At 41.9% G+C, this 18,182-nt stretch overlaps 1 protein-coding gene across 2 annotated transcripts in view; it reads right to left on the bottom strand.

The window, feature by feature from the left end:
• Positions 1-18,182, bottom strand: part of trpc4b (transient receptor potential cation channel, subfamily C, member 4b) — a 59,434-nt gene that overhangs the window by 20,176 nt on the left and 21,076 nt on the right. For both annotated transcript variants that reach the window (XM_087282328.1, NM_001289881.1), the window contains 1 exon segment: positions 13,216-13,734. In XM_087282328.1, the coding sequence (XP_087138454.1) occupies positions 13,216-13,734 (519 nt within the window).

Below are 18,182 nucleotides of genomic sequence, written 5' to 3'. Positions count from 1 at the left end.
AATTTCATAAAAAATTAAGTCTACTTAAGAGTTCCAACTCTTCCACCTTAAGAGTTCCAACACAAATCTACTAAGTTTACCTAATGGTTTGTACAAATTTAGGTGGAGTTACCATAAAACAATTATGAACTGTCGAGTTTGCTCATTTTAAATATATTACAAACAGCAAAAACAGTTGTTTAAGTGCACCTTGTTTTTAAGCAAAGAATCTAATCACTTTTTTCAGTGCATGGAATGAAAGTAGTGGTAGTCTTTTCTTATCGATTTTCGCATATTTCTGAAGAAAAGGGATTTTCAGACTGGAAAACGTTCGAGGTTACTAAAGTAACCCTTCGTTCCCCGAGGAGGGGAACGGAAGCACTATAAGTGGATTTGATTGTAAAATCCACGCATTGGGAGGTTCGGTTCAGAAGCTACTCGTCTGAAAGAGTATTGAACGGGCCAATTAAGAATGAATTGGCAGCGCAAGCCTGCGCAGGTGAGCGGCATAAGCAATCAACTGAGTATATAAGCTCACCTGGCGCCAGCAGACGCTATCCTTTTTAAGCTGAAGAGACTTTCAACAGCTAAGGGACAGTCATTATGGCGACGGAGTATAGTGCTTCCGTTCCCCTCCTCGGGGAACGAAGGGTTACTTTAGTAACCTTGAACGTTCCCCTTCGGGGGAAACTTCAGCACTATAAGTGGATTTGATTGTAAAATCCACGCATTGGGAGCCCATTGAAAGCGCCATAATGACTGCACCTTACCAACACCCCCGATGAGGAGATAGTCAAGCAAGCGTGACGCACCCACATCATGGGGGGCGCGGTCCTCCAACGTGTCCCTGGCCCTAATTTATCCTACTTCAACAGAAGTTTTACGGATTTATATATATTTTTTGGGAAGTCGTGAGCATCTAGATAATTCTAGGAAAATACGACAGTACGTTGGGAAGCGTGCAATCCCGATAGGGAGGACGCTGCGGAGGCCATCCGTTACCCAAGGGGGGATAGATGGCAGAATTTACATATGGACTAGCCCTAAAAAGGGGGAGTACGCATAGCAAAAGAGTGGTTAGCGGGGAGGGAAGTAACGGGTCCGCCCAGGGGGGGGGACTTAACCGTGGCTGAATAAGCATATGGGATCGCCTAGTGGGGACCACGCATAGCAGGCACCTTTACCCAAAACGCGGGCTGACCAGCGGGCAGACCTACAACGTAGTGGGCCAGCAAGTGACTCCTCCGCTGAGTCAGTGCTGGGGGCCACGGAGGAATCTGCAGGGCTCACCTGACGGGGAACTTACTGACAGATAAAAAGGCGCACGTATCTCCGTGTTAGGGAAAATGGCGCAGCAAGCGTGTTTCAACACCCTACCGAATTGTTTCCTCAATCACCAAGGGTTACCTAATACCCTTGAGGAAACCGGCTCCACTCGCAGATTGTAAAACCTTGCAAATGTGTTGGGTGTCACCCAGCCCGCAGCTCTACAGATGTCTGTTAGAGGGGAGCCGCGTGCGCGCGCTCGAGAGGATGCGAAGCTCCGAGTGGAGTGCGCACGCGCTCTCGGGGGACGCGGCTCATCTCGGCTCTGATAGTGAAAGAAAGGCATCCACAATCTAGTGGGAACTTATTTCGGTATGGCACTTCCCTGCTGCCGACCGCTATAACAGACGAAGAGCTGCTCAGATGATCTAAACTCTGAGTGCGGTCCGGATAATACGCAAAACGCGAACTGGACAATAAAGAAGGGCTGGGTCTGCCTCCTCCGAGGGCAGCGCTTGCAGGCTCAGTACCTCGTATTAAAACGGAGTGGTAGGAACCTTGGGCACATATCGCGGGCGGGGTCTCAGGACGTGAGAGAAGCCAGCCCAATTACAGGCACGAGTCACTGACCGAAAAATGCCTCCGGGTCCCCGACCCTCTAATCGATATCAACGCGACCAGCAGAGCTGTCTTCAGGGACAGAAATATACTGAGTCGAGGATCGAAGGGATCTGACGCGGCTTGTGTAGCGAGGGCGAGATCCTAAGAGGGCATGAGAGGGGGCGGGGTGGATTAATTCGCTTAACGCCCCTGAGGAACCGGATGATGAGGTTATGCGTTCCCACGGTGCTGCCAGCCACCGCGTTATGAGAGCGGAGATGGCAGCCACGTAACCTTGAGTGTGGAGGGCGACAGCCTGCTCTCCAACTTCTCTCGGCGTAAAGAAAGCACAACGCTGATCTGGCAAATTACGGGGGTCTTCTCAGCGAGAGACACACCATTCAGTGAATAGACTTCACGTCAGGGCATAGGCGCGCTCGGGGAGGGGGCTCTAGCCCGAGTGACGGTATTAGCCACCGCAATCGGAGGTTACCTAAGTCTTCCTCGCGTCTAAAAATCTCCAAAGATCGGCGAGGGTGCCAGGTGGTGCCCTGTCCCTGAGAGAGTAGGTGCTCTCTCGAAGGGACTGCCAGGGGAGGGCTATCGCGAGGGAGAGCTCTGACATCCAGGTCCGGTTGAGCCAGAGGGGCGCAACCAGTAACCTGTTCCTCGTCCTCCCTGACCTTGCACAGTAACTGCGCGAGCAGGCTCACTGGGGGAAACGCGTATTGCGCGTGCCCCGAGGCCAGCTGTAAGCCAGTGCATCCGTGCCGAGAGCACTCGGTCAGGGAAAGAACAACTGGCAATGAGCGATCTCGGGGGAAGCAACAGATCGATCTGGGCTTCCCCGAATCGCGCCCATATCAGCTGAACAGACTCGGGGTGGAGTCTCCATTCTCCAGGACGCAAGGCTGCTGTGAGAGCGCATCGGCTGCACGGTTGAGCTTGCCTGAATATGAATGGCGTGCAGCGATTTCAGCCGCGGATGACTCCAGAGGAGCAGACGGCGGGCGAGCTGAGACATGCGGCGAGAGCGCATACCCCCTATACGGCTGATATACGCCACCGCCGCCGTACTGTCCGTCCTGACCAGCACGTGTTGCCGCTCCAACACCGGAAAAAAACGGTGGAGAGCGAGGAACACTGCCAACAGCTCCAGGCGATATGCCAATGCAACTGGGTACCTTTCCACAGGTCCGCAGCCGCATGCCCGCAACGCACAGCCCCCCAGCCCGTGTTGGAAGCGTCTGCTGAAACGACAACAAGACTGGACGCCTGTTCTAGAGACACCCAGGCCTGTAGGAACGAGGGGTCGCTCCAAGGGCTGAGGGCGCGGCGACACAGCGCAGTAACAGAGACTCGGTGTGCGCGCGCGTGCCATGCGCGTCTGGGGACTCGATCGTGAAGCCAGTGCTGAAGTGGTCTCATATAGAATAATCCGAGCGGCATGAAGCGGCTGCGGATGCCATATGCCCCAGGAGCCTCTGAAATAGTTTTAGTGGGACCACTATTTTACTGTCGAGCTCTCTCAGACAGTACAGCATCAGCTGAGCGCGCTCTCCGGAGAGGCGCGCTGCCATGGTGAACGAGTCCAGCTCCAGCCCGAGAGAAGAGATCCTCTGCACGGGGGCGAGATTGCTCTTTTCTCGGTTGACTTGAAACCCCCACAGGTGGAAGTGCCAGAGCACTTTGTCTCTGTGCATAATCAACTCTGTGCATAATCAAAAGAGAGGGCAAAATTCAGCCAGTCGTAAAGAAATTGAGTATGCAGATGCCCGCGAGCCGAAGGGGCGCTGAGGCACCCTCCGCGGGCTTGGTGAGGACCCGCGGAGACAGAGAGAGCCCGAAGGGGAGGGCTTTGTATTGCCAAGCTCGACCTTCAAACGCAAACCGCAGAAACTGTCGGTGGCGAGGAAGAGTGGAGACATGGAAATACGCGTCCATCAGGTCTAATGCTGCAGACCAACCCAGAGGACGAACGCACCGGAGGATGCGCTTCTGCGTGAGCATTCTGAACGGCAGCTTGTGCAGGCAGCGGTTTAAAACGCGCAGATCTAGGATTGGCCGTGACCCACCGCTCTTTTTGGGCACGATGAAGCGTGGGCTGTAAAACCCGCTCTCCATCTCGGCTGGAGGGAGCGGCTCGATTGCATCCTTCGCCAGGAGGACAGCAATCTCCTCTCGCAAGACAGGGGCGGACAGGGGGCTGACCCTGGTGAATACACACCCGTGACTTGGGGGGCCGTTTCGCGAACTGAATCGCATAGCCGAGTCTGATTGTGCGTATGAGCCACCGCGAAGAGCTGGCCCGCGCTAACCAGGCAGGCAGAGCTCTCGCTAATGGACTCATCGCTACAATCGCTGACGTACCAGCAGTGGGGCAGCGCGGAGTGGGTGTGCTGATCCGGGAAGCTCGCGGGTCCCACGGAAAAGCTGGAGGTGAGATATTTGCTCTCACTCCAAACCCACGAGGGGTGGGAGAAAGGAGACCGTCCTCCCAGCGCTCGTGAGCTACTGGCGAAACGCACCGAATCTGCAAGCTAGAAAGCATAGCGTCCCAGACTGGCAGATTTCGGGGTGTCACATCTGGGGAAGTGAAAAGTGCCCTTTCATAATGTTTTCATGGCAGTAAAAAGTGCCGTTGGAAATGGGGCCCCGCCCTCCAGCGGGGAAAGAGCAAGTTCCCTCTTCTCCAGATGGCCTGTCCCAGGGGCGCTTCGCGGTCCGTTGCCGGACTTAGCGGCGTTCTGGGCAGGGGGGCTGCCTGCTTCCGAGGTGCCCGACGCGCTCGCTTCGCCGGAGGCGTGTGCGGGGGCGGAGCAGCTCTCGTAGGCGGGCGCCTTCGGCGAGGAGCAGGTATGAATGGCACGGCGGGCGGAGCGGGCTACGGACCGCCGATAAGACATCACCCACCAACTGCTCTCTCACCGCCTTGAATTCCTGGGTGAATTCACAGACAGTGTCGCCGAACCTGGCTGGGGATATGGGGAAGTCAAGAAAGCGGACTTTGTCGACTTTGCGCATATCAGCCAGGAGTGGCGCTCCTGGACCACTAATGTGGACATCGTCCTCCCCAACGCACACGCAGCGGACTCAGTAGTCCGAAGCCCGAAGGGGGCGAGCGGGTCTGGATCATCATCGGACAATGAAAGCCCACCCTCCGATGCCGCGGTGGACATCTGGTCTCCGGTGTCATCGGGCGTAAGGGCTACCATCTGTTAGACGGATCGCTTCCCCCGCCCGAAGCTTGGATGGAGCGCTTAGAGGAGCGGGAGGTCCGCGGGCCCGTGGGCGACGGATTATCTCTCGCTGAAACCCTCAGATCTGCCCGAGTGCCCGCTGCAGAGCAGGGGACAACTGGGGTGGTTCGCCCTTTTGCAAAGGCTAACCGCGATCTTGCGCAACAGTCATGGCATCGCAATGACGACATGAACTGCCCGCGAGCAGCGCATTAACATGCTGGACCCCCAGACATGTAACGCAGTGCCCGCGCCCATCATCCGAGGACAGGAAACCACCGCATCCAGAAACGCACAGTCGGAGCGCCGTCCTGATAAGGACGTGCTGCACGACTGTGTTGCTCTTTCTGTGAAGTTTGCAACTTTATACGCACCGCTCTGGAGGACCGGACCCAAAGAACGCCAGGCAAGGGAGAAACCCAGCTCGACCGTCTGCCACTGCGTGTACACACTCTGGACCGGGAGAATGCTCTCGTTCGCTCAGAATCGCTGGTCACAGCAGGAGGAACCCTCATCGACTCGATCAGAAAGTCTCTGAAGCGAAAAGGATAGCGTCTGCTGGCGCCAGGTGAGCTTATATACTCAGTTGATTGCTTATGCCGCTCACCTGCGCAGGCTTGCGCTGCCAATTCATTCTTAATTGGCCCGTTCAATACTCTTTCAGACGAGTAGCTTCTGAACCGAACCTCCCAATGCGTGGATTTTACAATCAAATCCACTTATAGTGCTGAAGTTCCCCCCGAAGGGGAACTTGAGTTCATCAATAGGGAACTGATCATTGCTACACCTTATTCTCAAATTATTCTAATTAAAGACTACATGGTCATTTGAATTAACAAAAAAGAAAATAATTCATCTGAACGGATAAACATTTTTGTAATAAATACTGCAATTACAATAACAAGATTATAAATTTTATTATGAATTAATATTATAATTATACCTATAAAGGAATGTCATTTGAGTGCAAGTTAAGATCAAGCTATGGAATCTTGAGTAAAATTAAAAGTGGCCATACACTTAAAGCGCTTCACAATCATGAGGGGGGTCTCTCCACACCACCTACAGTAGCCACAGGACAACGGCGCCAGTGGGCTTACCACACACCGGCTATAGGTGGAGTAGAGAGTGATAGAGCCAATTCGGTGGATGGGGATCATTGGGAGGCCATGATCGTGAGGGCCGATTGAGGGACATTGGCAAGCTCCACAAAGAAATGCCAACTGATCCCGCTGAGGCTCAAACCAGCAACCTTTTTTGCTGTGAGGCGACATCACTACCCACTGCGCCACCGCGCTGCCCTCAATTTTAAACCATTAAACATAAAATTATAAATGCTTTACCTCCACAAAACACAGACTACTTTGGCCATATCTTCCTCTGATTATTTGCAAATTTTATACAGACCCTTATCAGACTTTATGCAGATGCAAGACCACCATGTCAATGTATGTTTGTGTTATACAAATTTTAAACAGCCGGTGCATCAAAGCACATGTTCTGTTCAAAGAACGAAAACTGCACTTGTCAGTCAATTCACATCAGAGTGTTTACAAAGAAAATGGGGTGATAGAAAGCATGCTGCATCTGATCTGATGTCTGACCTTACAGCAGATAGTGGATATCCACATGCACACTTTAATTGGAGACACTCTAATAACATTTACAGTAACAAGATTAGTGCTGGTGTGACCGCCATTTCCAATAATAAATTGACTGCTGGAACAAATGCCATTTAATCTGAACTGAGTCTAATATAATCATGGGTTGATAAGAGTATAACCAGTGGAGGTTTAAAGAGAGTCACATACAGTAAGCAAAGCAAACATCTTGAAAATAACATCCTAAGTGTGCAATGCCTTTGAATATCAAATAAGGGCAAAACATTCAGCAACATGCATACATTTCCAATGCATGTTATCAATTCATTATATACATTCAAAGGCATAATTTTTACCCTTCATGTGAATGTTTGTACTCTTTTTTTTAAACATAAAGTGGTATTTAAATGAAAGTAAATATATTTATTAACTAATTTCTAATCATTTATTTATTTTGTCCTTGCCATGATGGCAGTACGTAAAAGGCTTTACTACATAAGTTAATTAGGCAAGTCATTGGATATCTTTAGCCAACTAAAAAAGCAATAGAGGCGATAATATCGAAGTTAAAAGGCTATTGGTGAAAAAAATTAAAAAAGCTTCTAATTCAAGCCAAACTAAAAGAAATGTGATTTCCTTCTGAAAAAAAAATACTGTTTTTTCCCACCCTTTTCTCTGGTAAACAATACTAAAGTAAGTCAAAAATAGTATGACAATTGGATGGCTAATAATTTTGCTTACTCACACATCTAGTTGTTTCTGATATGAAGTTAGAATTTATAATGCGCCCATTCGAATTAACAGAAGATAAAGCCAAAAGAAGACAAAATCCTATTATATAGTGAATGGAGGCACGAAAACTCACTTTGGGTAAAAAAATAGCAAAGACAAAACCCTACCTCCATTTCACATACCACAGCAAAATGCAAAAACAAACAAACAAACAAACAAACAAACAAACAAACAAAAAACAAACAAAAACAGTGTATAAAACCCTATTTAACCCACTGACAGCTCTTCAGCTCCAGAGTTTAATCACATCGTTCCACATTTAATATTGCTCATGTTCAGAATCGAAAGATTTACATGTTTACATTTGGAGAGCAGCAATTTCCTGAGGATCTTTCAGTCCATAATATTGAAGTGATATTAGCGTACTGTAACTAAATCATTTTGACTAAGGTATGTCTTTAAAAACTGAAAGAGTAAGGCTGACGATATTAACTAACTTTGCCTTCTAAATAAACATAAACAAAGAACACTGATCACACACTTACCAAATCTGTAGAGACAGATCAATCAACACCCACTGGAACAACGTCTTTTTTAAAAGGAGACAAGCAGCAAATCTGTATTTCACCATTTCCAGATGCGAAAAGCTCTCGGATAAAAAAAAACTTCTCTTACAAACATTTTTGGAGCATGTTAGCAGACCAGCTGCGCTCTCATAGCAGGGAATTGAAAACAAAACTTTTGTTGCAGTACATCTATAAACGCAACACTGATGACCCATGTCTCCAAACAATTCTTCCTTCACTTGTTTTAATTACAGTTGGAAACACAAGGTGGCATCTCTCTCTCTCTCTCTCTCTCTCTCTCTCTCTCTCTCTTTCTCGTTTTAACAAGTAAAAACAGTCTTCAAAGCTATCATGCATAGTAATGAAGTTGCACCTTATACACAATAGAGCGTGCTGATTGGTTCAAACCAAGTCTATCTCTTGAATTAATGATGAAAGCTCAAAGATGTCATGTTTAACCCACTGGTACAGACAGCCAATCTCCACGCTGGTATTTAAACAAGGATCTCATGGCTGTGATGAGCTTCTAAATTTCTTTTTAAAACGGAAGTATGAATTTGTTTGACGCAAATGCAACCAATTTTCACTTTTTTTGTGAAATGTATAATGTGTAATGAGTCCTAATAGCGTTTTTAGCAAAAAAATGTGTTATTTATTGAGAAATGGACAGAAATATTGATTTTCAAAAGTGGTTGTATTCATTTATGCTGAGCACTGTATATCAATTCTAGTAACCATTTTTATATTTCATTTGGACATTTATGTTTTGACATAACTGAAATGTTGTGAGGTGGACTACTTTCTATCCAAGCCATGAAATGTGAATAGACTAAATTCAGGAGGTAAAGTAATTAGTGGTTCTGAACCCACACTACAAGCTGAAAGTGGATCTGACTCCTCACACCCACGCCACAGTATACCAGCGCGGGTCAAAAGGGCTCCTTTTATGAGATCTATACGGCGCCGAGGCATGTGATGACCACGTCAACTGTGAAGAAAATGACCAGATTCTTAGTTTGGGCTTGTAACACCTCAGTGCTTTTGAATTAACGTACAATGGAGGCTTGAGTTTCAACTGGCGCCCCTCAGTTTTTGCTAAGAGGACCTTCTTGGCCATATAATAGACGTGGGAGTTAATTTGTCCTTAGCTCAGTCAGTCTTGGGGAAATCACAATCGGCAAAGCAGTAATTAGCTTTTTAAAAAGTTAAAAAGTCTTTGATCCAAAAAGCACAAAAAATATTTTAGCTATAAGAATAAAATCTATAATTGTCAAGGTGTTATACAACAAAACATCAAACCACATGGCATTTATCGTAAGGACAATAAGAGGGCAACACGATTGAAAAAAGGTCTGGCATATCTGAATGTGGGTAAAACTTTATAATTACTTTCATACTATGAATCCTTTATTAAGCATTAGCAAATAGTTCATTCATTATTTGTTAATCATTAACTACATTAATAGACAATTGTAAGCAGTATATAGATACAAATGCTGTATTCTTGAATTATAAGCAGATTACTAATGTGCTTAATAGTTGTATTTTCATACTTTATTACTTATTAATTGTTCATTATTAAATTAAGTATTTCATTATTTACAAACCATTTGTATTTAAGAGTAGCTGGTGGCTTTTAGAATAATTCAGAATGAGTTAGTAAATAATGAATAAACTATTCAAATCAACACATATATATATATATACACGAGTAGCAGTGCGATATGGCTGTATATCGGCACTTGTGGGAGGCGTGCGTTGCCTTAGTGCCCCCACCAGTGCCGATATACAGCCATATCGCACTGCTACTCGTGTGTATATATATGTGTGTGTGTGTGTTGATTTGAATTGTTTATTCGTTATTTACTAACCAATAAAAACAAAATCAAACATGGAGAGTCTCAAAAACCCTTTTGTATGAGGAACTACTTACTTCCGAATTCAAATCACAAGCTGACAGTTAAACAGTTGAGTGTGCATCTTTTAAACTTTAGATCTGTAGTGTCTGCTTTTTGCTGGCTGTGTATATATATATTTAAATATTAACTCAACTTCGTTATCTAAAGTGAGGACTATTTATACTTTATAAATCCCTTTTAAATGATGATTAAAGGCTTAGGATCAAATGACCAATAAATGTTTGCAATCTTATCCAAAAAAATAAAATTACTGTAAACTTTAAATAATCACTGAATAACAAAAGTGTAAAAATACAATTAGCAATAAATACAATTAAATAAAACTGGTTAAAACAACAACAATATAATAATTTAACAATTATGATACAACATTATAAAGTTATTTAGCTATGTTTAAACAGTACAGTAATTTTATTTTACATACATTTGTCATTTGAAATACAGTTTCATTTGTGTATCTTCAAATGAATAGAAATAAATAAAGTTGTTTATTTTCTTGTTGTCCTGTTTAGAATACAACTGACACTTTAATTGTCGTTTATAAGGGATTTATAAAGCATAAATAGTCCTCACATTAGATAAGGTCATAAAACTGGATGAAGTTGAGTTAATAAAGCATTTATTAAGATGCAAATTACCTATATTCAATTCAACTAATGCAAGTATTAGTGTATTAACATGCATTAACAAGTATTTGCTAAGCATTTGCCTTATTTTTTCAATTTCACTTCATCTTGCACGTAGCTTTTTTTTGGACTATTTTCATTCTCTTTATACACACTTCATACTTTTTTGTTGTCTATGCACATTGATTACATTGATGTAAAGGGGCAGTGAGACTTTGGCTGCATTTCTGACATATCAACTCAAAAATCAAAAAAAACATTCCATTGTGAAAACAGCATTTCCTAATAAACTACACTGTAAAGACATTGTTATTAACAGGTTGCGTATTTTGTGATTTAGAGGTGTTTTTCGTTTATTTTCGGGACTTGTGGAGCTGCGAATCGATGGATTTGCTCTTTAGTGTTTAAACCACACTGAACTTAACTAAACTGAACTTCAACTCTGAAATCTGGACGTTACTACAATTACTTTGTTAAGCTGCTTTGACACAATCTACATTGTAAAAGCGTTAAAGAAATAAACATGAATTGAATTCAATTGAATTTGCGGTTGTGAATTGCATTATGGGAGTTTTATTTCTGCTTTGTTGACTTTTGATTTTGAAAATGCTACTCTACAGTTTAGCAAAGTGACTTTCATTAACATTTTAGTAGTCTTAGACAAGATATTGTTTAACCCCCAGGGGTCTAAGAGTGTTTTGGGGCCATAGAGAAGATTTGACATGCACTGACATTTGTGTTGTTTTCAGTATCTTAAAAACATTGATGGCTAAAGTGTGATAACGTTGTAAACAGCACCAGCTTGGCTACAATAATACCTAAGCTGCACGTTTGTATGTGTTTGTGTTTTTGAAAAAGAAACGTTTATGCGTGGTTAGTGAATAACTATAATTTTGAAGTCACTGAAACAAGGCCGTGAAACACATAGAGAACATTTGTACACAAGACAAACAATATTTGTTTTCAACATGCACTCGCTGCATTTCAAATTGTAGACACTTCAAGCTTTCTATTGATATGTGTCTCATGTCTGGGTGTTTTGTTTTCACGGAGTTTTAGCGCATTTTACTGACACGTTTCTAAAAACAGTTCACAGAGAGAGAAAAGACAGATTGCCTACACTGTTTATTATCCTTGTTTTGCAAGAGCAAACACTTTTGTTGCATACCTGTCAACCCTCCCTTTTTTCCAAGGATTCTCCTGTATTTTACAGTTCTATCCCGCTATGATCCCGTAAAGGTATTTTCCCGTAATTCTCTTGTGTTTTCAGTCTTTCTCTGAAGGGTGGCAAATAAACATTAAAGAGTCAAGCCTCCCTATACACAACCTATACCGCCGAACCGCAAGGGGCCGCCCCTTGCTCTTACATGTGAGTCTGTTCTGTGCTTTCACTTTGTTTAGGCACAAAAACACGTTGAAATAAACAAAAAATAGTGCGATTCCCTTTCTTTTTATTACAATTGTCATCTCCTGTTCCAATGCAATCCTCAAAATAGTCATATAGAGGTGCATGACTGTCAGCTGACGTGCTCCATATTGACAAACAGACGCTGTTTCCCAAATGGATTCGTACTTGGGATTTGAAGCGGAGCAAATGTCAAATGTCTGGATTTTAGGTGCGTGTTTAAACAGACATATACACATAATTAATAAGATTAATATCTAAAGATGTTGATCTTGGTGAGTTTTTTTAAACACAAGTAATTTTGTCCTAAATGAGCATAAACAGTTAGGAAAGCAGTCGAATGCTTTCATTTCAAAGTTATATGTGTGCAGTTTTCAAGTGACACCTGTTATTAAATGTAATCGAATGAAAAAAATCTAAATAAATCATTCATTCGTTGCTCTTTAATTAGAATATGTACATTGTACACTGAAGAAACGGCAAATGAGATTTGATTCTGTTTCATTATAATAGCTATTAATTTTAATAAGCTGAACTGTTTGCTAATTTATTTGCTGCTGATGTATACTATTTATTTTTTTGTAAATAATAATAATAATCATAAAACATATTACTGACAGTTCAACTGTTTATTTACAGTAAAACAGCTCCAAAGGAGCATAATTAGTCTTTTTTTTTTTTTAAAAAGAGGTCGGGGGAATCCCTTATTATGGTGGGCATATCCCTTATGTTCACACACCAATGTTGACAGGTATGGTTTATTGTCATTGTGAGTGTACCCATTGAAAACTAGTTACCTAAAAGATTCGATTGACGTATTGATCTTATCTGTACGATCAAAACTGAAAGTGTAATTTAAGTTCATTTCAGCTTTATGAGGTAAAAACTTGTCCAAACACGTATACGCGGACCCCTGGGGGTTAAAAAAGTAATATTTAGAGAACTAAGTTAGTAAAATAACAGAAAATGTCCTGGCAGCTTAATACCAAGTTTTTGCACTGTAATTTTTGTACTGTAGCAACACCAACCCAGAAAATATATCACTTCAATCTATTGAAAATTTCAATAAAAGTCCATTAAAAAAAAAAAAAAATCAACATCAAAAGCTTTTGAAAGAAAGATCAAGGTCCCATAATGCAATTCACAAGCATAAATAAGTACAAATAAATCACAAAATACAAAAAAAACTGTCAATTAACCGATATTTTTACAGTGTATATCCATTAAATGTATCAAAACCGTTTTTGGGATCAATGATAAGCATCATAAAAGCGAACTGTACCTCTTTTTGTCTGTATTTGATGGCTAGTTTGAGTCGAGCCAGCTCATTGTTAGCCTCGTCCTGCAGCAGATTCATGTCATCCCGGAAATTGAGGATCAGCTCCAGCTCGCGCGAGGAACGAGTCTGATCCAGGAGGTCCTTGGCGAAGTGTTTACACTGATGCGAGAGTTCCTCGTATTCAGCCTTGAACTCATTCTCTACTTTACTGAGCTCCTGCAGCTCCCAACTGAGCTGGAAGGCGGTGAGAAAAGGATCTTCGCTGGACAGAGCGATAAGAGAAGGGCTAGCCAGGGCCTTGTATATATTCAGCCGGGAGCGGGAGTGTCTCAGACTGTCCACATCCGAGCTGGACACACACTCCACACAGTTACAGCGCACCTCATGTGGCTGAGGAACTGAGACTCCTTTCTGAACCAGCATCTTAATGATCTCGTAGTTGTTGGTGTGAGCAGCCAGGATGATGGGGGTGATGTCCGGAGTGAAGTCCGAAAACTGCTTATCCAGCAGGATGGGAGGCACCTGGGTGAAAAATGGAAAAGATTGCCAAAATTAAGGAAAATAAGCAATTTTGACGTTGAGCTTAACAATTACAATATTTATTGTGATATAATAGCATTTATACAACAGTTCTGTCTGCTTCTTAAATCTGATTGGCTTATAGCCGTGCAATATTCTGCCAGTAACAGCACTCGTACAGCCTCTTAACCCTTCACCGTTCTGTATTACTCCGCCCACATCCAGCAACAAGCAGAGGACACACTACAGTTTGACAAATATTGCAGCTGTTGGACAACATAATGTACTTTTGAGGCTTTTTTAGTGGAGAATGGATTTGTTTAGATTGCAACTAGTTTATTTATACGGATAGTGCCTGTTTTAAATATTTATAATTACTGAGAGAAATTATAATTTCTGTCTGCGACAATTAGCCTGTCTTTGAGAAAAGACGCCTGACAATGTTCATCCACAAGATTGGGACAGAGACCGCTTAATTTCAAAATACAGCTAATCAAATCATTATTAAACAGGTAAATGACATTCTAAGTTGATCTATCTCTTTGGTATGTTGGAGTACTGTATTTATAACATAGTAATATTGTGATCTCCCGATTGCAACAGAGAAATACTGGGAGATAACTCTGTAGACTGAGATGGCATTTCATGCCGTTCAGCCTTATAATCTTAGAATGTGAGCAAAATCAGCTTTTTTGTCATCACTTTAGACATTGCGCTAAAGAATCATTCAAATACACTAGCTCTAAAGTTACGTTGGCGAATTAGTAATGGCTTCTGCTGTTCTGACATCAGCTGCAGATGTGAATGAATGGCGGAAGAAAGTAGTTCCTCTTACAAAAGGGTTTTGAGAATCTCTGAGTTTGATTTTCTTTTTTTATACACACAATTATGCCGTCGAAGTGTTGTATAAACACAATATCACACTCGTACCACTCGCACTGCCATTACATATTATGATCATTGTAAAATTAACATGCATGTGTATGTACGGCAATATTTATATCAGAGATGCCCAATCTAGGGCCCGCAGGCTAAAGTTAGCCCCTGGTAACCTTTGATATTGCCTGCCATTAGCACTGAGAAGAAATTTAGAATAATGGGAGGGCTGGGGTGAATGCCTTTAACAGAGGTTGTCATTTCTAATTTAACATAACCTTTTGTTTGTTTGTTTATTTAATTGTTGAGCTACAAAAAAGCCAACTGAAATTCAATGTTTCAATTAAATGCTGAGCATGAATTAGGTTTTAAAAAATGTAAATATCACTCGAAGATAGAGGACAATGCACAAGGCGGTGCAGCTTGACTCTTGTGTAAAGCATTGAACAACACTATTATATATATATATATATATATATATATATATATATATATATATATATATATATATATATATATATATATATATATATATATATATATATATATATATAAGTCAATACATTAGGAAGTTAAATGTCATCTTTTATGAGCTTACCACCCTCAATCAAGTTTGGTTTTTGGTCCTTCATAAGCAAGGACAGCAAGGGGTTTGGCATCCCCTGATTTATTTTTTATATCTGAATATTTTTTTAATCTGTAAAATCACTGATTTGACATACACACACAGTATATACGCAGAATGTAAAAGTTGAAGGCAAAATTATTAGTCTTTATGTGAAATTTTACATTTTTTTCTCAAATATCACCCGTGATGTTTAATGAACCAGAGAAATATTCACAGTATAATATTTTAGTACCTGTAGTACCTATAATATGTTATGTTCTGAAGAAAGGTGTTAACACTTTAGAATATTGGTACGTTGGTTAATATTTGTTAATTTATTTACTAATATTAACTAAGTAGGAATGATCTTGTAAAGCATTTATTAATCACAGTTCAACATACTAAATAATGCATTATTAAAATCCAAAGTTTTGCTTGTTTACATTAGTGGCATGAAACAACATAAAATTACATGAACTAACATTATTTAACCTTAACTAACATTAACAAACATGAATAAATGTCATAATAGATTTATTACTAATGGTTTATGTCAGTTTTTTTTTTTACTATATTAAAGCACAATATTATTAGATTAATTAGATCAATATTATTAATTTTTTTGTACTGGGTACAGAACAAATCACTGTAATGACTATAACCTTAGCCTTTATAACACTTTAAACTAAATAATATCTTACAAATTACATAGTACAATATTATGGACTGTCATCGCAGCAAATAAAAAATAATTAGTTATCAGAAATTAGTTATTAAAACTATGCGTTAAGAATTAAGTAAGTATTTGAAAAAGATTGAATTTCTCAGAGAAATATGCATAGTTTTGGATGAGTATTCAGGGCCTGTGTTGACAAACATTCACTGACAAAAAAAAACAGCAACTATTGTCTTAATAAAGAGGACACATTTTCTTTACAACTGGCATCTCCCTGTGAATTGCTAAAATAACCACACTTTCTGGATTAAAAAAAATCCAGAATTCATGCCTGAATGTTATTCAGATCTCAAATGTGAAGGACAGCTATGAAAATGAACACAAAAGAATATTTCAAACGAGAGAGGAATCCAAATTCATCAATTAATAACAATGATAAAAACAACAGGACTGTCCACTGCAGGATCGGTTATAATGAAATGAAAACTACATCAAATCACCCAGACATTGTCTTTTCCTGAAAATCCTCTGAACACACAGGAAAAACACTTGGGAAAGAGGCTACAGAGAGGCATATGATCACTTTGAAGCTACAGAGCTGAAGTAGCAGAGAAAAACCGTATAAAATCCTGTCTGGAGTTTGGCAAGGTTTTTTTTTTTTTGCCTGAAAAGCATAATACTGACCCAGTTGTAAATGGAAAAGATTTTGCAGGCATATAAGATTGAGCTTTCCCAGGCAAAGCAATATGAGGAGCAAATCTAAAATTGGCCACAACAACAAACAACAATACCTCTAATAAATGACGCCGGTGGAAGCACAATACCGAAGAACTGCTTTTCATCAGCAAGGACAGAACGTTTTATTTGGGTCCAATAGAGAAGAAAATACAGTGACCTGGTTGAATCTGAATTCTGGGGGGAAGTCTATAAGAAAATCATTAGGATAATTCACCAAAGTTTTTTTATTCTGTCATTATTTACTAATAGTCCACTTGTTGAACACAAAATGCCATTGACTTAAATAGTATTTATTTGTTCCTAAAATGGATGTCAATCACTTTTTTTTTCTAACAGTATTCAGAATATATTTTTTTGTGTTTAACATCAGAAGAAGAATGATAAAAGTCACACTTTTTGGGTGAACTATGCCTTTAAAGGGCACCTATGATGAAAATCAACTTTTGTAAGCTGTTTGGGCAGAACTGTGTATTTATATATATATATATATATATATATATATATATATATATATATATATATATATATATATATATATATATATATATATATATATGTATGTATTTCACATGGCATTTGTGTGAGACTCATCATTTCAGAAAGGCTTGAATAGATCCCACCACAAATACATGAAATAAACTTGGTATTTTTGACTAATGAGCTAGATTTAAGCTTCAACCGTGTCTGTCTCTATCACTGACTGCTGTTTATGTGAAGTTTATTCATAAACTAATTTCAAGAGGATCACGTGCTTATGATTGACACGGCTGGCCCCGAGTCAAGCTAATGAACGAACCACCAATCAGGCTATTCCTAACCCAGTATAACAACCCAAGCTCATTCTGGAAACGTAGCCCCGCGGACCTTTCTGCAGACCGCGATTTACGTGGCCGGAGGTACGTAAAGGCCGCGTTTAGTTTTTTTCGAGCGAACGCTGCGGGGCGGTGTGGCGCCGCTCCGCCCCTCCTCTTCGCGCTCGCCGGCCGACGGCTCGCCTCCGACTGGAGGGCTTTCCTGATGCAATCAGTTTGTCCGCTTAGCTCACAGCCTTACGTCGGTGGAGCGAAGGCCCCGGAGGAGGAGGAGCCGGCCGCGGTGGACGACGACCGGGATCGAGTCCGGGGAACAGCAGGTTCCGGAAATCAGGTAAGACGAAAAACGGAATCCGAAAAATAAGGGCGAGAATGCAGCGGGATCCGAAAACGCGGTCGCAATCGAAAACGAGGGCTTTTGCTTTTTTTTTTGTTTCTGGACGGCTTTTGCGAACCGTTGCTCGATCCGGTGGCTTTTCGCGCGAGAACGGCGTGGGCGCGAATGGCGCACGCTCCCGGGAGGCGCCCGTGACGCGAAAAGTGCACACAGCGGCCTCTCGTGGATCCGCGAAAACAAAAAACGCTCGAATACGTACCTCCCGGGACGTAAATCGCGGTCCGCAGAAACGTCCGCGGGGCTACGTTTCCACAATGAGCCCGGGTTGCAGTATAAATAACCAAATGCCCTACCTTTAGTCATCTTCGTTTTGAAGAATCCCCCCTTCCACCCCTTCTCCTCCTC

Source organism: Danio rerio, chromosome 15, assembly GCF_052040795.2.
Source record: "Danio rerio strain M-AB ecotype USA chromosome 15, GRCz13ab, whole genome shotgun sequence".
Taxonomy (NCBI): Eukaryota; Metazoa; Chordata; class Actinopteri; order Cypriniformes; family Danionidae; genus Danio; species Danio rerio.
This window is presented reverse-complemented; position numbering and strand designations above follow the sequence as displayed.